The 23,482-nt window shown below is 37.7% G+C and overlaps 2 protein-coding genes across 2 annotated transcripts in view; one reads left to right on the forward strand and one right to left on the reverse strand.

Moving 5' to 3' along the window:
* Nucleotides 1–23,482, reverse strand: part of LOC309719019 (transmembrane protein 132C) — a 305,935-nt gene that overhangs the window by 231,778 nt on the left and 50,675 nt on the right. The gene's annotated exons all lie outside the window — the stretch shown is intronic.
* On the forward strand, nt 8,397–13,141 carry LOC309719497 (uncharacterized protein; the record flags this gene model as incomplete). Its single annotated transcript, XM_082555651.1, has 5 exons — nt 8,397–8,421; nt 8,641–8,787; nt 10,430–10,507; nt 10,643–11,925; nt 12,151–13,141. The coding sequence occupies 5 exons, from the start codon at nt 8,397–8,399 to the stop codon at nt 12,667–12,669; spliced, it is 2,052 nt and encodes a 683-aa protein (XP_082411777.1). The 3' UTR covers nt 12,670–13,141.

Here is a 23,482-nt window from a genome sequence, read left to right on the forward strand (position 1 = left end):
GCAGGTGTGATGATGTCACTTACAAGTAACAGCTGTTTGATTATTAAGTGAAGCTCAGTGCATGTTAGTGTGTCAGGCTAGTTGTTAACGCTTCTCTCGCGTTGATCGTTTCAGTCCAGTTATTGTAGACGTGGAAACTAACTTGAAACCTCACAGCATTTCTCCCATTTGTACGAACAAATATCACTATGTTAAGATGTATTTATTTATATAATTTTTTTGTGTATATATTATTATTTTTAATGTACTAACATAAAAAAATAAACTGAATAAAGAACAAACAACTGAAACAAAGTGAGAGGCTGATGAAGGTAGTCCACGTGTTTATGTGCATTTATGTCTGATTGTGTGTGAGTTGGGATGTGACACTGAGCAGACAGTGGCAGTGGAATGAATGTATAAGTGACTGATTAGCATAAAGGCTCAGGAAACCAGCCGTCTCTACCTTTATTGCTTCACTCTGCATTCATTTCACTCCAACAGAAACCCGTGTGCACCCAAATATAAACAAACATTAATAACCCAAAGGCTTTTTCACCCTTATTTTAATAATGCCATACTCTGTAATTCTTCACAACAATATTTATTCTTGAACAGAGAGCGTGAGTAAAAAGTTTGTATTTCGAGATGCCAAATTTTATGTGTGGGGGATGGGCAACGTATGAAGCTGAAGTTCTTCAGTGTGGAAAGGAAAGGAAAGGAAAGGAAAGGAAAGGAAAGGAAAGGAAAGGAAATATTGCATACAGCCAAGAAATGTTCTGGCATTACAAAGAAAAGATCCAAGCAATGATCGATATGTCGACATTAATTTTGTTATCCATGTTTCTCTTTGGAAGCAAGCCTAATTTAATAGACCTATACAACAAGATCAACCTTTGAGGCAGCCAGACAGACAACTGTCAACACACAATAACTGCTCTTTTACTTAGAGGTTGCACAACCTAGGCAATATGATATTAATAGTTGGATGGCTTCAATTTGTCCAATATTTTGAATATAAGTCAGTGTATTACTAGCTTTTTGTTTGACTCATATTATTATTTGGTTAAACATCTCATAGGCAACAGTGTATAAGTAAAGTATGTTGTTTAAAATTTGGCAAAAAGCTTAGGTTTTGAACTATGACATCGTAAAACTATGATTTCATTTAGGTTTTCTAAATGGGCATCTACTTTTTACCAATATGCTCTTAATCCTTAAATACTGTTGAGGTGAAATATGACCTTTTTTAAACATTTGACAGCAGTACAATATCCTAAATGTCATTCTTTTTGTCTTAAAATTGGTTACTTTTCCAAAAGTGACCCAAAAAACAGAAAAATCTAGATATTTTAAAATTGGTGAATTAATTAAGGATTAATTAATGTTTCCTTAATAATGTCTAAATAGACATTTAGTTCTAAATTCAACACAAACACTTATTATGAGGGAAATCTGGGCCTGGGGTAACAACACTGTGAAGGAATAAAATATGAAAAGTATGTAAGAGTTAAAAGAAACAAGTAACAATGCAGCTGACTTTGGAAAACACTGAATGATTTAAGCAAATCATGATTCAGTTATTTAATGTGTGCACACTGTTTTGCGGAAGTTTGGGTTTGTGTGAAACCGTTTCCTTTACTATTGCTGTTTTATTTCATGATGGACTAGAAGGAAGTAATATTATACCCACTATTTGGTTGTCATTCTAATTAAAGTGAGTCTCAGCATGCCTTGTAAAGTAAAGCCTATACCTTCTGTATTCACTGATAATCCAAAGTAGGGCTGAACGATATATCGCATTTGCGATAATATCGCGACATGATCAAGTGCAATTTTCTAACCGCAAAGGCTGCGATTATACTCTGGACATGTCCAAATTCATGGGCTGCATCCTCCTGAGGCCGCATTTGTAGACCGATTACGTCACAGCGACGTGCCGAAGGCTGTCCAAATTACTACCATATCCCAGAATTCATAGCGCGGCCCAGCCAAACTCCAGTTTCCAGCAATGGCGGCCGCTACTAAGTTTTAAAATTACTCATACTAATCTTTCTGGGTCACAAAATAAACTTTTAACATATTTTCAGGCGAGAAAGTAGTTGTGTAAACATCAAATATCTGCTCGGTTTATCAAGATATCCCATATTTGCAAAAGTGCTTCGACGTTTTCAGACCACCACCAGCTCGACAGCTAGCCGGGAGCTCGAGGGTTACTGATGCGGCCGAGAACGGCACAACTCCCGGCACATCATTTTCAGATCACCGCGGAGTTTCGCTGCTCGGGTTAAACGTAATATATAAGTCACTTAGACAACCTAAAAATGTTATTGTTGGGCTTTTTTCAGTGTTTTGTTTGTTCGTGAGTAAATCGGTTTGGCTGAGATTAAAGTTATTAGATTAGATAAAATAAAACTTTATTAATCCCCCGGGTGGGTTCCTCCTTGGTTTTCACACAGCTGACTAAATGTCAAACAGAAAACTTATTAAACAGAAGTATGAGACAGTCGAGAATTTACACCAGTGTCTGGTTATATTTTAGATAGCAAGAAGCAGACGGCCGAGTTTATTAAACTCCACCGAGACAGCGGTGACGCTAATCAGAAGGCTAGACCGTCCAATTTCACGCCTTTAAATTTTAAAGGCGTGTTTGTGTGTGTGTTTATACAATTGCTATTATGTTTGCACTTTATGTGTAATGTTACTGACTGCAGAGATCAGTAAGATGTGTGTATTTTTTATTTATTAGTTTTATTTATTTAATATTATTTTTTAATTGAATGACTGTCTAGTAGTTCACAGATGTCGAAAAACTGAGTGTGGTAAAGCCACTGATTTTTTTTATGTATATTTCTGCAATCTGCACATTGTACTGACTTTCATTTTAATGTTTACACCAGGGTTCCTTGTCAGCACTTTATGCTCAGATGTTTGTAAGCTAAAAATAAACTATTGTGTATGTTCAAATATACTGTTGTGATTGAAGAAGTTAAATAAAAATGTCAGTCATCAATTCATGCATCACCTCATGTCATCATAACAGAGGTCTGTCTTCCAGGAAAGAACAGTTTAAAATTAATGTAATATAGTATTGGCCATACTATATGATGTATTGCTTGTCTTTGTTTAATAATACAGAAGACAAAGACCTTAAAAAATAATCGCATATCGCATCGCAATCGCAATATTGGGGCAAAAAAATCGCAATTAGATTATTTTCCATAATCGTTCAGCCCTAATCCAAAGCCAATATTCAGTGTTTGTTACTTGGAGTTCATTAAACTGGAGCTAAGAAAAAGCTACGCACTCAGATCATATCAACCCGAAAAACAAGATAATCACTTCCCCAGCCTTTATAGCCTTTATCTACAGAAGCTCCTTTTGTCTTTTATTGCTTGCGTCTGTATTAGCAGAGCTAAACCACATCCTCAAAACTTGGCCACATGCTGTATATACATTTATTCCCTTGCTCAAGTCACATTCCCTTCGATTCACTGTTTTCTTTTTTCTTATTTTAAAGTGCCTCCCAACCTCTTTTTAAACTCAACTTCATCCCACTAACTATCACACCAGCTATCTCATTCTTTCTCTATCTCAGCTCCTGTCACACCTCCTGCCTTCACTCTCCTCCTTCCCCTGTTTCTTTCTCATGTAATCCTATCCTATCTTGCAACAACAAGCTGGTAATCCTACCCTTCGTTTTATGTATGCTCACGCACATACAAAAGGAAGGAGACACACAAACACATGCACATGACACATCCTTGCGTGCTGGCACAAAGGACAAATACTCAGTTAGATACTGTCACAACAACACAAAAACGCTCCCACCTACGCGCAAAATCACACATAGTATGCACGCGCTAACAGAAAAATGCACACACAGCACAAATGCAGCGTTATTGTGTTGTCAAGTCATCAGATATACTTGGAAGAAACATGATTTCTGATTGGCTCTGAGCCCGGTGGAGTGAGAAACAGGAAACTAGCTAACATTAATTAAGGTAATCGGAGATCGGTCAAGCCGCATAAAAGGCTGTGCTTGTTTAAGAGTGTGTGTATGAAGTGGTAAACCTTTAGCTCAAATATCATTCCTCTTGTTTAAAAACAATTAGGGCATTGACCTATTCGGGTTTCTTCTTGTTTATTCAAAACTTCACAGGCCTCTCGAGAGTGTCAGTAAATTGTTTTTCTGGATGATCAAAAGTATTATGAATACAGATCTATATTGTACAATTTGGTAAATATTTAAAGGTAATAAAATTGTATGGATTACTGCATCTTACAAAGCCATTTTCTTACTAAGTGTTAGATGGGGCGATCAATACTTCTCTCATATGTGTGTGATCATCATCGGGCTGGAGCAAGAAATGATGAGGCAGGTTTAGCTGCATCTAAAATGTTTAATCTGTCGTCAGGCAGAAATGCCTTTAAATCCTTTTAATGATGTGAACTGCGAAAACAGACACGACATGAAACAAGTTTGTCTTTTGGCTCATAGAGAAACGTTTGCTCAGGAAGGGTTTTATTAGTAATCTATGAATATCTGCAAATATTAATAGAATTTATTGGAAAGCATGTGAGTATTTGTCGACTTAAAAATCAACTTTATGACTTGTTACTGTAGATATGAGAGATGAAACGAGACAGAGAGACAAAGATATACTAGGCTATATCCTCCCAACCCACACACACAGACTTAAATTATTAACACTAAGGATCTGAGAGAGAAAATTAAGGTTAGCCATTGGTTCTGTTAAATGATTCAAAAGCAATTTATTTCTCTTTTGTAGTGAGACTAAGAGAGAGGCAGGGATAGCTGTCTTGTCCTCCATTTGAACTGAAAACTAACTGATTTAAGAGATAAAAGTTAAGTGTTAAAACTCTTCCACCAGAATGTACTGGGTGTAGAACTGATTCTATCCTTTATTTCTGTTTTCCTGCTATAGAAGTATAAAAATTGCATACGTAAAATCACTTGTATGTCATATATGTGTATTTTGGAGTCATGTTGTTTGGATATGAAGACTTTTATGTTTCAAAGAAATTTAAATGTAGAAAGCTTTTCATTAGTGTTTTAGTGTCATTTTGGAAAGCTGCAAAACTGGCTGTACAACAAAGGTCTGAAAAATCTCTCCAACTACTTTCTTTCCATATCTGGATCAGCGTTATTCTGGATTCTGAAAGTCTTAAATTCGCTGTCCTCTAACTTCTAATTTCAACACACCACACCTCACACGCATCACATATCTATCAACCTCAATAATACAGGGCATGCAGGCATGTAACTTGAACATTTATGAGTATAGGACCATGCATTCTTAATACACAGATATATCTATTTTGAATGTGGGATTTCCTGCATTTATTAAATACTCTGCTGTCTCTCTCAGAACATATGGTGAGGAAGGCAGTTGGAGCTGGAAGGTCACTGACAATCACAAAAAAGGTTTTACTTCACAGCTTAGAAGAAAAGGTCAGTGGAAGGGATGCGATTTCAGCTCCAAAACTTGACCAAAGGAAACAATTTTTCAAGCTTTTGGGCTTATACAGGTTTGAGTTACACATACTAGATATTATTTCATGTTAGCATTTGCAGTTTTAACTCTACTAAAGAGTTTATTTAATCAGATATTATTTAAATTACTGTACTGTAAGACTACTTATTAACTTACAATGACACATTAATGGGCAGGGTTAATGTAAATAGCTGATGTAGCTTTAGGCTTAGCATACTTTAAGCAGCTTTCAGTCAGTCATTACACAGCAAACATGAAGCTTAGTTCCAGGGCTTAAAAGTAGACAGAAGTCACATTATCATTTATCTATCCATTTTCATCTCCCTCTCTCTTTCATTGCTATAGTTTTGAGGGGGAAAAGCCATTATCATCTATCCATGTCTGCTTCTATTTCCATGTCTGTCTCATTTCATCATTTTTCCCTCTTCCCCGATATTCCCATGGCTTGGACTGAAATCCCATTTATTCATACATCTATCTTTTTTCCCCTACACTATTTCACTCTTGTTCTCCGACAAACCATTTGGGTCTTTTTTGTCCTATGGCTGAAAAGGATGTTATCTATTTCTCTATGTGCGCCTCCACCTTTCTATCCATCTTTAACTCTTTTTACACAGTGGAAGTGAAAACGGTTTTATGATGGCAGCTTTGTCACTTGTGATGTCCTTGTTTTTGAAAGAAAAGCACATTGGTTTATATATTTAGCATAACATTTAACTATTCAGAAATGCTATAAACACAGATAAAGATAAAGAAGATTAATACAATTACCGATGCCTTTTTAAATTTTAGTGCAATACGTACAATAGGCACACAAATTCCCATTTTCAGCCACCATCACTTTTGTGCTCTACTCACACATTAGTGTTAAGTAATGCAAGTTTATTGTGTTAAAATTCAAATGGATAATTAAAAAAAAGAAAAACCTGCTGCAGCTCTTTTAGCACAGCTGACAACTGTTGAGCTGTTAACCCATGCTAGTTTTCTCTGTTACCGGAGGGCTTGTTTTACTAAAGGACAAGATGTACATGTAACAATACATGTGCGGTTTTTTTCCCCCTTTTAATTAGTGTTTGTGTGCAAGGCACTGTGTGATCACTTGTTTCAGGGCATCGTCTCAATAATTCACAATCTTCTCTTGTCCAGAGGCAGCATGCGTTACATCCGCTCTCTATTCAACAACTTGTGCATGTGTTTTTGCATGAACGTCTACTTTCAGCTCTGTGGAGTATATATGCATATGCATCAAAGTGTATGGTTACCTATATGCGCATGCCTCTTTGAGTTTGTGAGCCTAATAGTGTGTCTGACAGCATTGTATTACATAACCCTTAATTATAACTCGGGAGAAAATGTGACAGCTTGTGACCTAATCCTTAATACAAGCATTACATTTGCACAATTCCAAGAGAAATGTGCATGTGCAAGTGTCAGGGTGTGTAATTTGACTATACCAATTAAACTAAATGTGACAGTGCTGCAAACAAATACTTCAGATTGGAAATGTGATGACTTGATAAAGACACAATGGTGTTGGCTTTCCAGTGAGTGTTCATGTCCCAGTGCAATATGGGAAGTGGCAAACAGAAGTGTGTGTGGTTCTTTAATTGTGTTGAATGACAGATCTATTACTGCAAAGGAGTCCATTATTATCAACATTAAGAGGCCTAGCGGAAGCACGCAGACATTCACGCAATCCCTATCATGCTGTGTGATTAAAGCTGACTAACGTGGTTAATGTGTATGAGAGTGTGTGTGTGTGTGTGTGTGTGTGTGTGTGTGTGTGTGTGTGTGTGTGTGTGTGTGTGTGTGTGTGTGTGTGTGTGTAAGCGTGCATATGCTCAAAAAGGAGTACAAAAGCTGCCACTTGGCTTTCAAGGCACTTGCTAATATGGCTTGTAAAAGCTTTTCATCTCATTTCTCTACATGTGCACCTCTTCTATCTCTCTCTCTCTCACACTCACACACACACACACAAATATGTAATATTGTGCCTATGTCTAGACTAATGAGCCAGCTGAATCACATAGAAGTAGACTTACCCACCATCTTCACACACATGCATAATGACGACTTACCCTCTCTTTACACTTTTATCCAGACTTTTAACATTCCATCTCTTAACTCTAACACTTTAGCTTTCATCATTATCCCGCTATCCTTCCTCCTTTTTTTTGCCCATCCATCGTATTTCTTCACAATTGGTCTTCCAAAATCCACTTTTCAGCTGAGGTTGGAAATCTACTTTTCAGCAGCAGCTTTCTCGCTGCAGAAAAGTAGCAAAAGAGCTGCTTCTCTCTTGTTGAGCTGGGAGAACTTGAGAGAGAAGCAAAGAGTGAGATGGAAAAAAAGAGAGAATGAGGAATCTGGTGCGTACTGCTGTGATTTCCCAGCACTGTTATTGGACAAAAGGCCCGCTGTCTCCCTTTTGGATAGCAGCAAATAAGCTGATTAACGCAATGCTACCAGATAAACTGCTAACAGTGGCCCATATACTGTATCACACTGTAAGGAGGAGGCAAGTGTTGAGAATCATTTGGTTAAATCATGCTGCTGATTGGTCACAGACACCACTCTTAAATCAAACGCAAACAGTCTCTTGTTACTGAAGCATTTGTATCAGTGCTTTCACTATCCTGCCTCTCTACTATATCTTGGCGCTGCTACATCACTTTGGGTGCAATAATTCAGAGTGACATCCATCAAGAGCCTGTAGTCATCTACAGCGATTAGATGCAACACTCGTCTCCAGCCTATAGCCTGTCAATCAGACGTAAGGCAGCATGGGCCTGTAGTAAATCAGAAGAAATATACAACAGAGTGATTTGTAGAAAAATATATGTAGGGACAAATTATACAATATATCCTAACCTAAAATACTGTTTTTCAAATGCAACCATGTCAACTAAAAGCAGTCACCATGGTGAGTCATTATTAACCCTGCGTGATCTACAGGATATGTCATGGCAAGCATATGTTTTTCCCTTAAGTTGGCAACAGTGGGTCCACCTTTTTGGGTGGACATCAGGCTTGATCACTTCCCCTCACACCTGGCCTGCATTGCCTTGTCGAGCTGGCTGTTCCTGGTTCCTCTTCTGTGAATAATTCCTTTTCTTCTCCGGTTCATCTCACCTGCTTCCAGCTCAGTTCCACGCCTCCAGTTTGTCTTCTCCGTTGAGCGTCTGCACTGCCTGCAAAGCGCTTCAGCCCTATTTTGGATCCTGTAAATCACATCTTGCCTGCCCACTCTCCACCATTGCCATGTACCTGTTCTCTGGAATGAGAACAGGTAAATGCCCCCCTCCCCGCCGGCACTGAAAAAAGTAACTGTATCATCCTCCATCTTTACCTACAGCTTGGAACCCCCCTATTAACTTTCCTTTCTCCTTCTTTCCAGAAACCCTAACCAGACCCTGAGTTTTTCTTGCTTTTTTTTTCTGACTGTCACATTGTTAAATAAACTTTCTGTTAACTGCTGAGCAATTTTCCTTACTCTGAGTTTTGAGTCCTGACTTCCTGGCATCACGGCAGGATAATAATAAATGTAACAGTGTTGACACAATTTTTTTTTAAACTGTTGTGCCTAATAAAAGAAAGAGTTATAATTCCACAACAAAAGGGTCATTCAACTCTATGTGCTCCAAAGATCTGATATGAAAAAAAAAACTGTGGAATGGGGGAGCCTTTGATCACACTGTTTTAGCAAGAAAAGTTTTTCCAGTCCGCACGTCTCTTTTCCCACCACAAGTCAAAACCTTTTTTTAAACAGCATGAGTAAGACTGTTCTTAAAAACGTTAACATATCTTTATTGCTGCATCAGTATTGACAAAGTTCCCCCTTACTTCAATAGTGGCAAAAAAGTAAAGTAAAATGAACAATGATTCTTCTGTAAGCCTAACCACGCCTTAATCATACTCTTACAAAATGAAAAAAAAAAAAATTTCTTTCTACCAGTGATCTGTGTCAGCTTTAAGGGCAGGAGTTGCGTTTGTGCGGCTTTGGGCAGTTTGCCCGTTCCTCTAAACCAGCGGTCCCCAACCCCCGGGCCTCGGACCGGTACTGGTCCGTGAGTCGTTTGGTACCGGGCCGCGAGAGTTGAGGCTCAGGTCTGAAATGTATGGTTTTCAGGGTTTTTATCGCTTTTCAGCGTTATTTTGTTATTGTTTTTATCGTTAACTCAGTTTTCCTGAGTCTTTTCACGTGTGTTATGAATAAATCTTCTTTTTTTCGGTACCGATACTAGTTTTATTTTGTTGTATTTATCCACGACACCTTAAAGGCTGGTCCGTGAAAATATTGTCAGGCATAAACCGGTCCGTGGCGCAAAAAAGGTTGGGGACCTCTGCTCTAAACCATTAGGAATGAATACCATTAAGTATTCAGCAATCTCTATTTACATAAATGATGTTCTGATTTATACTGGCCACATAAATGCTGTATATCTAACCTTTGAAATATCAAGTAAAGTCATTGTGCAATTGAATTTACACAGGTTCAGTGATAATAGTTCGTTCCATGAACCGTAAAGACCTCTTGCTCATCTAAAAGTGGAGAATCAGCAGCAAACACATTCATACATCAATCAGTGTATGACATAATCTGACAAGCAACTGTCCCCGTTTGCAAGATATGGAAATACTCAATGTGACACGCAAGCTTCAAGCAGCCTCATGAATGCTTAATAGCAGAGCAAAGAGAAATATAAATGCTAAACTATGTAATGTAGAAATTTTAGGTTTGTGTTAATCAGTGATGCCGGTAACGCGTTGCTTAGTAACGCGTTACTCCGAATATGACCACTTTTTCAGTAACGACTAATCTAACGCGTTACTATTTCCATAACAGTAGTCAGATTAAAGTTACTTGTCCAAACCACTGTGCGTTACTATTTTTTTAAGCAAAAAGATTTGGTTTCTTCTTTTCGTCTCAGCGGATGACAAACGCATACGTGTCGTGAAACGTCACATAAGCGACAGGTCACGTTTCCCGCTCACAAGCAGCCAGCGACGTAAAAAAGTGTAAACAACAATGGAGGGAGAGAGATGTTCGTTCTTTAGCTGGAAATATGGTCACTATTTTGAGTTTCTGTCAACTAAAGATTTAAATATTAAGGTTCGTTGTACACTCTGTGTTGGCGAAAAAGTGTTATCTACCTTCAAAAACACTACGTCAAACTTAAAGAAACATTTGGAGTCACAGCACAGCACAGTCAAACTCACAGAGAGAGTCCCACCAAGTGGTCCGAAGCAGAGAGCCGTGACTTCCGCAGAAGGTCCTACACCCCCCAAACAACAAAAGTTGGACTTTGGTGCAAAACCAGTAAGTGATGAAGAATTGAAGAAGTTGGTCGCGCAGTATATTGTAGAAGAAATGCTACCTATAAACACTGTTGACTCGCCCTCGTTTCGTGCCATAATAAAAAAGATCCCTACTTCTGTTAATGCCGAGCTGCCTCACCGAACGACTTTTACTTCTTACTTGGAGAAGGAGTTTACAGAAATGGAGAGAAATTTGAAGGCCACACTGAATGAGATTGACTTTGTTTCAACTACCGCGGATATTTGGACTGCTAACAACAGAAGCTATATGGGAGTAACGCTCCACTGGATCAGTAGAACCACATTAGAGCGTCACAAGGTTGCATTAGCATGTAGGCGAATTCGTGGTAGACACACGTATGATGTCATTGGTACAGAAATCGAAAACATCCACTCCTCTTATGGATTACTCAACAAAGTAGTTGCAACAGTTACTGATAATGGATCCAACTTTGTTAAGGCGTTTCAAGTTTATCATCCTGTCACGGAGTCCGATGATGAGACGGAGGAGGAAGAGTCCAGCCCCAAAGACGATGATGTCACTTTTTCTGATCTGTCAGAAATCCTCTCGGCTGAGAATGAAAGTGATGGTCAGCTGTCTCTTCCCCCGCACCGCAGGTGTGCTTCGCACACCATCAACATAATTTGCACACGTGATGTGGAGAAACATTTAACAACCAATGCAGAGAGCAGGGCTGTGTATAGGAGCAGCACAGCAAAATGCACAGCTCTTTGGACCAAATCGAGTAGATCTACACTTGCATCAGAAACAGTGGAAGAAATCAGCAAAAGAAAGCTCCTAATACCAACAGCCACAAGGTGGAATTCCTTTTTTGATGCTGTAAAGAGAATTGCAGAAATCCCCATGGGTGAGCTGAATACTCTGTGCACAAAGCTAGGACTGAAGTGCTTCAAAGATCAAGAATACCAGTTCCTGCATGAGTACTGCATGGCCATGAAACCTCTGACTGCAGCACTGGACATTTTACAAGGCGACTGTCCATATGGAACTTTACTACCAACACTTGAAGTTCTGATGCAGAAGACCCAGGCTGTGAAAGATGACCTCTCCAGGATGACTGCAGGCCTTCCAGATGCCATTGTACAGGTACGCTCTATCTTGAAATTAGTCAGATTTTTTGCTTCATACAATTCACAAACATGGAACAGAATATTAATTATCATTGAAAAATAAGATTAAAACAATTAAAATGTTTACAAGTAACCTAAAACAAAATAAATCCATAATACTGATCTCATATTAGGCATGGTTTGCAAATAATTCAATAACATAATAAATTGTAGGCATAAAAATATCAATTATGTTTTTTAGGCTATTCAGACTCGTTTCGCCGGTGTGCTGGATGACAAAGATGCCCTTCTTGCAGCTGCCAGTTGTCCAAAATTCAAACTCCGATGGCTGAGAGATGCAGGAAGGAGGGAGCGAGTAAAACAGCTTCTGACAGCAGAGTGTTGCACCACTGCTCCTCTGGCAAAAAACCCTGCCAGTGTGCCCAGTGCTACTACATCTAGCAGCCAAGGTGAGATGGACTTTTTCACTTTTGAGGCAGAGCCAGAGGAGGAGACCTATTCTGCAGAAAAAGAAGTCATGGACTACCTGATGTCAGGCTACGACGTTCAGATTCTGCATAAATTTTCAAGCATAAAGACAATTTTTTTAAAGTATAACACTCCAACCCCATCAAGTGCTCCTGTGGAGCGACTTTTTAGTCTGGGAGGTTTGGTGCTCACGCCTAAAAGAAATCGACTTTCTGACAAAAGGTTTGAGAAGCTTCTGTTAATGAGGTACAACCACTGGTTTACTCGCTCCACTCTACTGTTTCCCCCATAACATGCGATGACAACATATACTGAAAAAACAGAGAATGGGGAATCCAATTTAAATAACTATTTACAAGTAATTGAATTAAGTTTATCAAAGTCACTTAATAAACTTATTAAAGTTTTCAAGTTGATTAACTTAAAACAATTACCTGCAAGGAAGTAAGGCAATTTAAGTTGGACCTGCAGTCTCTTTTTTTTTTTTCATAAGATTAGTCCAAAGTTACAAAAGCGGACAATAGTGCTTACATGTGGATGGTATAAAAAGTATCTTAAGGGAAGTCAAGAAAGACTCTTTGTTTGTTTGTTTGTTTTTTTATAAAAAGTATTTATGTTAAGTGAAGTAACAAGACTGTCTTTATTTTCATACAAACAAGTATTTCTGTCAGGAAAAAAGTTTTAAGTTCAACTTCAAATGTCAGGAGATATATTGTTGACATTACTGTTAAAATACACTTCCAATAAAGTGAGTATTGGCAAAATCGGTTGATGTTTTTATGTTGAGGCAGTGGGGAGTGTTATTGGCAGCTTCTGAAAGTAACTAATAAAGTAACTAGTAATCTAACTTAGTTACTTTAAAAATAAAGTAATCAGTAAAGTAACTAAGTTACTTTTGGAAGGAGTAATCAGTAGTCCGTAATATATTACTTTTTCAAAGTAACTGTGGCAACACTGGTGTTAATACACTCTAGTAACATTACATTCATTCCGATTACTTGTTAGAAGGTACTACAACTTTGAACACTTGTATGGTTAAATGTGATATGACTGTATGTCATAGATGGGAGTTTTTCTGTAAAATGAAAGAAAATAAAGTTTTGCTCTTTATGTTGAAGCTTGGCAATTCAGTGGTAATAGTGGAGTAATAATAATACGTCCACACAGGTCACAGGTCACAGTACGTAATATTTACAAAGCAGAATGATGGGTACATAAGAATAAGTCCCACATTATAGTATGGTAACATGATCCTAATATCGTTTATTTATTTATATAGCACATTTATATACAACAAAAGTGCTGGCCAAAGTGCTGTACAAGATAAAATTACACAATAAAATTAATGTAACAGAAATAGCATCATTATCAAATAACAAATACCAAGTAGGGCTGCCACGATTAGTCGACTAGTCACGATTACGTCGACTATCAAAATTGTCAACGATTGATTTAATAGTCGACGCGTCGTTTGAAGCTTTGTCAGATCCCAAAAGACACAGGAATAAGTAGTAGTATTTAAGAGTGTAATAACGGACTGAAACAGAAGATGGCAGCACTGCATGTACAAGGATGCCAGCTGCTGTTAAACCCCGAAGAAGAAGAAGTAGCTCTGTCTGCTAGTTAGTTTTAATATTACTTTTATTATTCTTACTGGGTCACAAAATAAACGTTTAGCATATTTTCTGTGTAAACTAGATGTGTAAACCTCAAATATCTGCTCAGTTTATCAAGACACTACATATTTTCAAAAGTGCTCTGATGTTTTCGGAGACGTCTGTTACCCACTAGCTCGATAGCTAGCCGGGGGCAAGGCTCACTAGAGCCCAAGAACACCGGACTCCTGGCAAATCGTTTTCAAACCCACCGCCGTCTTTCGCTATTCAGGTTAAACATATATAAGTCACTTAGATAATTTAAAACTTTTATTGTTTGGCTTTTTTTTAGTATTTTATTTGTTCCTGCGTAAATCAGTTTGGCTGAGATTAAAGTTGTAGTATTTATACAGCTGAATAAACATCAAGCAGACAACTGATTATCAGAAGTGTGAGATGCTTGAGAATATACTCCGCTGTTATAGTTTAGATAGCAAGGAGTTTATTAAACTCCACCGAAATAATCTGCAAATTTCATTAAAATTTAATAAACTATCGTCTTGTCTTTATTTTTAGTTAGCACATACCTTAAACACTTAAAGCTGTAAGCTAATGATAGTTATGCTGGTGCAGTAAGCTGTACGTTTTATAGTCGGTGACTAGTCGACTATCAAAATAATCGTTTGTGGCAGCCCTAATACCAAGTAACAGATAAATAAGTAAATAGATAAATAACTCTCGTGCTGTGTTGAAAGACAATGAGTAAAAATGTATTGAAGATTGATGGTAGGGGCCTTTCTAATGTAGAGAGGCAAATCATTCCACAATTTAGGCGCTGCGACCGGTCACCTCTATGAACCAGCCTTGACTTTGGTGTAGCCAAGAGCAAAAGGTCACCTGATCTAATAGCGCTAGGGAGCCTATGAGGCTGCTATAAGTCAGACAGATACTCTGGAACCTGTCCATTCAGCGCTTTGTAAGTCACCAATAAAATTTTATATTTAATTTTAATATGCTTAAGCATTAACCAGTATCACCTTATTATTATCAACAGGTTACTATGTCTTTAACATCTGTTTATAAACATTTTTACTATTTTATATATTGCTAACATTATTGCTAATAGGTTATGCCTCATGTGCATACAGTTGTTATTACAAATAGTTCCTAGATCGTCATTACTCAGCTACACAAATTTCAGTGTAATATTACTCAGCTTTAATCGTTGTCGATAACTTGTTACATCCATATTGTTTCCACCTCATTACCCAACTATTACCACATTATTCCTAAGCTGTGATAGAAAGCGCTAACACCATCTCACTTGTAAACTGCACTTGTATATGCCACAATGCTATCTAGCAGTCTTGGTCCCAATCTTGAGACCCTTCTCCAGCTCAGCCTTTTCAATCTGAGCCCAAGTGTAAGCAGTGAGGACAAAATAGTAGACTTAAAACTGACTGGATGAAGTTGTGGATTATCAGGTTCCACCATGGGGCAGCAGGTAGTTCACTTCCTAACAGGGGAGCATCCAGTCTGCTCTGTCTTTGATAATAGTTTTAGAGCATATTTCACTCACTAGCTAAGGTTATTGTGATTTCTTGTGAAAAACATATGTACACCATTTGACTTTAGTATTTACAGGTATATATAGGTTTATCTTATAATTTGTGGCACCCGTAAGCTGTGATCTGTATTTGAATAAAGGCAACAAATGCTTTGGGAGAGAAGTGGCAAGAACACATCCCTGGGTTTTTAAGAATGTGTGTTCACTCTTCAGCGTGATCCTACACTTTTTTTGTTACTTGCAAAGCTGGGGAGACTTACAATACTCTTTTTGTTGCTTCTTGAACTTTACATTGTAATAGTAACACTCAAGAGCAGACAGTCCACACTGTGCATGCAAAGTAATAGTGGTTTAAGTTAAAACTGACAGCAAACATTCAGGACTTTTTTTGATAATAGAAATGTTGTATAGGAACAAGCAGTTAAGAAGGCCAACAAGTCGATTCGACCTAGGTTTTTCTGAAGAAATCATCACTTTTATTCATTCCATATTATTCCTTTTCCCAACTTTTCTCTCCACAAATCAGTATAAATGATCTTGCTGTCACTAGTTTCTCATGTCAGATTCTTGCATATCTCAGACAGATTCTTTGTCATGCTGTCGTTAGCTCTAAATGGGTTTAATCAGTTTCTCTATTCCCTCTCTTTTTTCTTGAAGGAGCTCTCTTTTTTCCACAAGAGTAAATTTATACAGAATTACCTCCCACTTCACTTCTCGGTTACTGCTTCTCATTCCCTTTCTGGCTCTCACCTCCTTGCTGAGTTTTGTCATGTTGCCATCCAAGATTGTGGAAAATTTTTAGCAACATTTTAAACAGCTGGCAATAGAGAAAGAGTGAATCAGTGCCGTGTTTTCTTGAATTGCTTTTATGCAAATTTAAGTGTAGTGCAATAGGATTACATAATCAAATCATACCAGCAACACATCTATTATCTTTGTAAATGATGCTGCTTCATTTCTGCTTCCCATCTGTCATTTATGTTAGTTTCACAGATTAATTTACCAGTTCTCTTTATTTCCTCATGCTGGCATATCCTTGTAGGGTTTTTATCCTATGTTGTCTTTTTTTAAGGAAATTACATATAATTGACTCGTCTAAAATACAGAACTTATGCAACTTATGCAATAGCATGGGCAGCAAGATGGTGCATGTGAGAATCTTTAATAAAGTTGTGATTTAATTAAGCTCTTTTTTTGTCAACCTGCTAGTTCCCTCGTGCTGTCTGTGTGATGTCCAGGCATGTGAGCACTCTCTCCTTAACCTAAAGCAGAAAGAGACGCTTTAACTCCTCTTATGGTATTCACTCTTATTCCTCTCCTTTTCCCCTTTCACAGGTTTCACTCTCTGTATTGACTCCCAGTCACCAACCCCCTCCTGTGTGAAAACCACCTCTTCAACACTTATCTAAATCAATTGCTTGATTTAATAAATCCGCACTCAATCCCATATAATTGGATCCATTCCAATTTCTGTGTGTCACATCGTTCATGGAGCCCCTTCTGCACCTCCTGTCTCCCCCTTGTTTTTTGTCCTTATAAAATAAATATTAATTTTAAGGTCTCACTCTCTGTTCCTTTCATTTTATGCCACTGTTTAACAATGAATCTTTGTCAGTTCTTATCTTTCACAAGTGGCCATCCTTCTCATCTCTATGTTCTCTAAAAAAAAAATAATGTTTTTCCCCCTTATTCTGTCTCAATATTTGCCTATTTCTCTTTCCATTTTCTCTCACTGTTTTGGACCCTTTATTTATTGTTACATATTAAATGTGCTTACACAGTATGGATAAAAGTATTGCACCACACGTCTTAATCTTTAAATTCAGGTCTTTTCAGTCCCATTGCCTCAGCTGAAAATGAAGAACCTAGTCATGCAGTCTGCTTTTACAAACATTTGTGACAGAATGGCTCTCAGGGGCTGGAGCGGGGTAGTGTAACAGGATGCTATCGTTGCAACAAGTCAGGTAGTAAATGGTATTATTGCAAAGTTAAAGCATTAGACGGACAGTGACAAAGTATTTACATTTACAGAAAATGCTGCAGCTCATAGTGTGTAAGTTCCCAGTGCTCTACTGTCTCAGTAACTGCACAGTTCCAAACCCTCTCAAGCATTAACATCTGCACAAAAACTGTGCACTGGGAGCTTCATGCTAAGTGTTTCCATTGCTGAACGGACTGGCAGGATTATGTTTATTATGATTTCTGAGTATTCTTGAAATTATCTCTAAGTCGCTGTGTGCCTATCATTTACAATCCAAACACAAGTTCTCTTGGATAATTTTTGTCCTGTTGAGCTAAACACATTCTGCTAAAATAATTTCTGTGGCATTAAAAACAAAATGATGCAGCATATATATCTACTTTTAGCTTCACCCTTTCCTTTAGAAAGCAGTCTGTCAGTTTCTTTGCTCAAATTAGAAGTTCATTCAACGTGTGCAATATGTTAACATACATAAAAACACATGTACTGCATACACAAACACATTCAGCAAAATGAGCGGTCACTCACAGTTGAATAAAACAGAGATAACTGATTCATGGCCGCTTAAGTGACATTATCCAAGAGCACGAAAAAAGGAAGAGAGTGTGACAAATAGACAGAATATGAGCCAGATGAGAGTAGAAGAGGGGAAGGAGGGATGAGAGTCTGAATGGTGCAGTGATAGAGGAAGGCATGGTGAGAGGTGGAGAGAAGGTCACGAGGTTTTTTGTTTGCGAAATGAATCCTCTCACTGCACGCTTTAATGTAAGAGCTCAGCCACTTATTCAGCCAGGGAAGGAAAGGACATGGAGGAGAGATAAGTAATTATAATTTCAGGATGTACTTTAGAATATTCACTAGTAACCACATCCATTTTTGTAGCAGTTCAAAAGAGCACAACCTGAGCTTTCCAAACAACCTATCTTCTGGATGAGGCTATGCGTAGTGGGTGTAGCAGTTTTGAATACTGTTAAAATTAGACTTCTGTGCTTAAAGATTGTAGCTGAAGTAGCTTCTGTATTCCCACTGGATTAAAATCATATCCCACCAGATTTTCTCCCTTTCACCCCCTGATCACATTTTCTGTATGACCATGTGACATTGCAGCATGATGCAACATACTGTATGCTGAAATATTAATATAAATGAAGGTTGACTACAACAAATAAGAGTCATGGTTTGCTTAGGTTACTTGTGATTGTAAATTGGCCGCCTCTCCTCCTGTGACAGCTGTGATAGGCTACGGGCCCCCACTACCTGGAACTGGATACATATTAAGGGGAGGGGGGGAGGGAGGGATGGATTTTACCCAAAATTGGTCTCCACACTTAACATTGTCTGAATTAGGCAAATTAAATTATTTTATGTAAGGAGTAAATTAACATGGTGAGTAATCATAAAAACGACCAAAAGAATCTAAGTGCTAAGTAATGAAAGCTACTTCACTTGACTTGGCTTTATTCTGATTACACAACTTTTGTTTAAGTTTCTTAATTATCTATTCTGTAATATAAAATTATGTTAGTGATGGTACTGTGCTAGATTGCGTTTTAGTGCAACACGCACACACACAAAGGAAAGCATGCATATTCCCTGGTCCAAGAGGTTCCAAATTGGTTGCAAAGAAAGTGCTGCTCCTGGTTTAGAAGATTACTGTGATTGCCTGTAGTTTTTTATTTTTGTCTGCAAATACTCGCTAACTACTTGCCGATTGGTAGTAGAGTTTGATAAAGTCCAAGACACACTGGAAATGGAGAAGGTTTACCTTCAAAGTTAAAGTTGTGGCTCAGCGTTGAAGCCAACATGCTTTAAAGGGTGTAGTCTCCATTTGTGTCACAGTTTTTGCAGTTTCGCTGCAGCTCAGAGAGTAGCTGGCTAGACAAGTCCAGCACTTCCATTCAAACTATGACCACAGCAATAAGCAAGCAAAACAATCACAATGAGGTTTTTGACAACTGCCTGGGAAATACACATTTTTCTATAGCAACAGGTGGTGGACAGGGGGGCAGTGAGCAGTCTGGAGGCTAAGTGACTGAAGATTTGGCAATAATTTTCCCAGCAACTGCCATCAACCTCCTGCAACCAATCGCAACTGACAGAGAAATGGGGGACAAGTTAGCGACACATGGGTAGTGATTAGCTCTCTCACTCTCTGTGACTAAAAGCAGTAACAGGTGGGAGTAGTGTTTAACCACTACAGTTTCAACACTATTCCCACACTACTTTTCTCTGAATATGGCAGGCCATGTTATCTTTTTTATGATAAGGTTATAAAATTGGGAGATACATAAAATTGATCTTCTATGTTGGCCTGTGTCAGTGTCAGCAGACTTTCTTTCTCATCAAAGATATAAAGACACACAGTGTCTAGCCTGGTGGCAGTTTTTTAGGTTTCTGTTCTATTATTTTCATGTTTTGTTTGATTTTCAGTTTATAAGTAGCTTTATTATCAAGCAATCTGCATATAATACTTAAGTGTTTTTTTTTCTTTTTCCCCCCCTTCTGTTGTTAAATTTGAAACGATTTGACTTACTTACCTTAAACTACTTAATTAAGTTCAGGAAAAGATTATCATTCTCAAAATAGGCCTTTACCAACATTAACCACATGTTACAGAGCCCCATTTTCCCATCACACTCTTATAATACCTCAACCAGGGATGGGAACTGTAAACGTGTCCCTATAAAAAAGAAACTAAATGACATACCCCTCAGGCATTTACTAGTTTTACAGCATTTATTATCTAAAATATTACTACAGTTGGCATAGTGGAGCAGTTTTACTATCACACATGTTGCTGACAAACTGAACTGAAGTTCAGCTGAATGCTGAACTCTAGGATTCTGTCTCGATAAGCAGGATTTACAAAACAATTTAGAATTAAGAGTTAAGGTAAAATGGTCTCATTTCTTGTTTTGTATTCTCTGAGTTTGGAGTTCCCTCATCACATCAGATACTGAAGTAATGTAGTAATATTCGTGTCAGTGTTATTAACTTGTAATATTACTGTAGGACTTTTCAGGCACACTGACTATTGTTGCTGATGTTACTCAGAGGTAAATATATATATATATATATATATATATATATATATATATATATATATATATATATATATATATATATTAAAACAACAACTGCTTAAACAAGAGTTAAAGCATGTGAAAGTCTATTCCCACTTGGTGATTTTACTACAATCACAAGCTACACTTACAAAGTTACTATGACAATACAGAGAAAATGTTTCATTTATGTTGACATAAAGGGTCATAAGGAGCAGAGCAGAAAGAGCTGGTTTGTAAACAGTTAGGAAAGTGTTAGATGGTGGCTTAGACAGCTGCATGTACGTGCCTACGCTGAGTGATACTGACAGGCAGATATGTTTGAACAACTGGAGTCCTTATTAAAGATGGCAGCTCAGAGCAGAACATTGTATAGTTCACATCTGGTTTTTACTATAAAATATTTATTTAAATTGACATTTAAGGTAAAAACAAGAATAATAAATCAAATATCATCGTTATTTTTTCATAACTAATGGAAGTCTTATAAGGAGAAGCTTCCATGCACTGGCTAATCAGAAAAGAGCAAGCTCCAGCCTTTAAACACTTTTGTTATTATTACTAATTCTTTATTTTAGTATTATTTATTTGTTTGTGTATTTATTTATTCCCATGTGTTTTACATCACATGGAAAGAAAAAAGAACAGAAATTGAAAATTCAACAAGCAACAGCTGCAAAGCTGTAAGGCTGAAAAGAACGACCTTGGGTTTTCAGTATATAGGACAGCTGTGAGAAATCTGAAATGAAACAATTCATTTTATCCTCATCCCACAGGTACAGTGTGATTTGAAAATGCCCCCAAAATGATCAATTTTAGTTGCATTTTGTACATAGAAGACGGAGCTTGGTCTTAACACAGTGACTTTAAGAGCAGGAGTTAAGAGGGTGTACTTAAAGCAACCTGTTTCAGACAGATGTCGAACCGAAGAGCTTCATTATGTACAAGATTTTTTAAAGATATGCAGCAAGAGCTCTAAAAGAAAATGGGCCTGCAAATGTGCACGATAAGACCCAATTGGGTATAGTTCTCCTGTCATTTTTAGGGCTATAAAGGTTGAAAGAGGGTGTTTTGAAACACAGGAGACACTCTGTTAAAAACCACACATAAAAAAAAAATACAATTCCTACAAAGCTTTCTTTTAAGGGCAAAGCACTCTTATGCCAAGTGAAAAGTGTTTCTTAGAAAGTTTTTCACCACAGTGAGGAGGAGGAGGAGGGAACAGTTGGGAGTGGGGAGAGAAGCACTTGATGGCACACTCTTGACTTGTCTCTGTTTGAAAAGCTGAACCTGCAGCTAAGAAAATCTCAAAGCTGTTTTTGTGTATTCGCCCGTGTGTGTCAGTAAGCACAAGCATGTAAGAATCCACTGATTACGTGTGGTGAAATCAAAGCTTTGAGAGAAAAACTGATCAGAAAAGCCACCTTTATTTTCCTTTTCCCTCTCTCCCAGATAAAGATTTAAAAAAAATTATATTTTTGAGAAAATACGTTTTTGATTATAATTTTTTTAATCAGGTGCAGTACAGGAACTGAAAATGGAAAAAGTGCATATATAGATTGCTTTTTCCCTCATCTTCTTTTCCTATAAATATGTACACTCACCCACAGACGTACATATAATAAGCACCAACAAACAAACCAAACCTGAGAATAAATGCACGCTGACATACTTACAGAGAACAAACGCAAAGATCACCAAAATCAAACTGCACATGCACAGCAAACAGAACAAACACAAATACACAGATGCACACGTAAAGCAAAAAGGCATGCTGACACATTTGTTCAAACACACACGCATAAACACACACAAACGCACACAAACACACAGTAGGTTTTGACAGAATCGCGCCCACATAGGCAAGCTGCAAAGAGAGAGGGAGAGAGAAGGAGAGAGATGGAGGTGGGGGAATGAGGAGAGGAGTGAATGAGAGGGAGAGGAAGGAAGAAGAGAGGAAGAGCATATAGGACAGCAAGAGAGAGAAGGGGGTGATAGAAAGGGTAGAAACAAAGTGAAAGGAAAACAAAAGAGTGACAGACAATATAAGAGGAAAGAGATGTGCTAGATGAGTGATGAAAACATGAAAGGGACTTCCTCTGAAACACCCAGCCACCACAAATCAAACAGTCTATCCAATTATAGCTCATCATCAATGTATCAGACACACACGCACACACACACACACACACACACACACATATGCTATCAATCCAATTTATAGGTATGTTAAATACTAAAAAGCAAATGATAAGTAGGTCAGTACTTCACCTTTTAGACTTACATAGGCTTAGTCTTATGTATAATGATCTGAAAAATGAGCATCATACATAAAACTGCATCATATGACATGTGGCTTTACATGTGAGAAGATATTTCTCCCCCAGTGAAAGAAGTGGAATGCATAAATAATGTTGAGACAGTATAGGGCCTTCTCTGCACTCTATTTCAGCTCTGTCAATACCACAGCTCAGTTCCTGACTGTAAAAAAGTAATTCACACTATAGGTGTTCACATGAGCATACTGAGCTCACTTCCACCCTGGAATCACCCTGTTTGGGGTCGAATTCTAGGTTTCGAGTGAAAGGAAATTTGTTTGGCTCAAGCTTATTCTGTACCTGGAGATGTGCTCTTAAGGTGATATATCTCAGTTTCATACCTACACAGTATGTGTTTTTAAATCGTTTTTTCACAGGAAGTGAGTACACCCCTGTCACTTAAATTAAATTATTCAAAATGGTATGAGCTCTTGATTCAATTCAATTTTATTTATATAGCGCCAAATCAGAACAACAGTAGCCTCAGGGCGCTTTTATACAGTAGATCCTACAATGATAGATACTTTAAATGATATATATCATTGATAAGTAGAATGATATATATATATATATATATATATA

The sequence above is a fragment of the Aulonocara stuartgranti genome (genome assembly GCF_965226115.1).
Source record: "Aulonocara stuartgranti genome assembly, chromosome: 12".
NCBI classification, from domain to species: Eukaryota; Metazoa; Chordata; class Actinopteri; order Cichliformes; family Cichlidae; genus Aulonocara; species Aulonocara stuartgranti.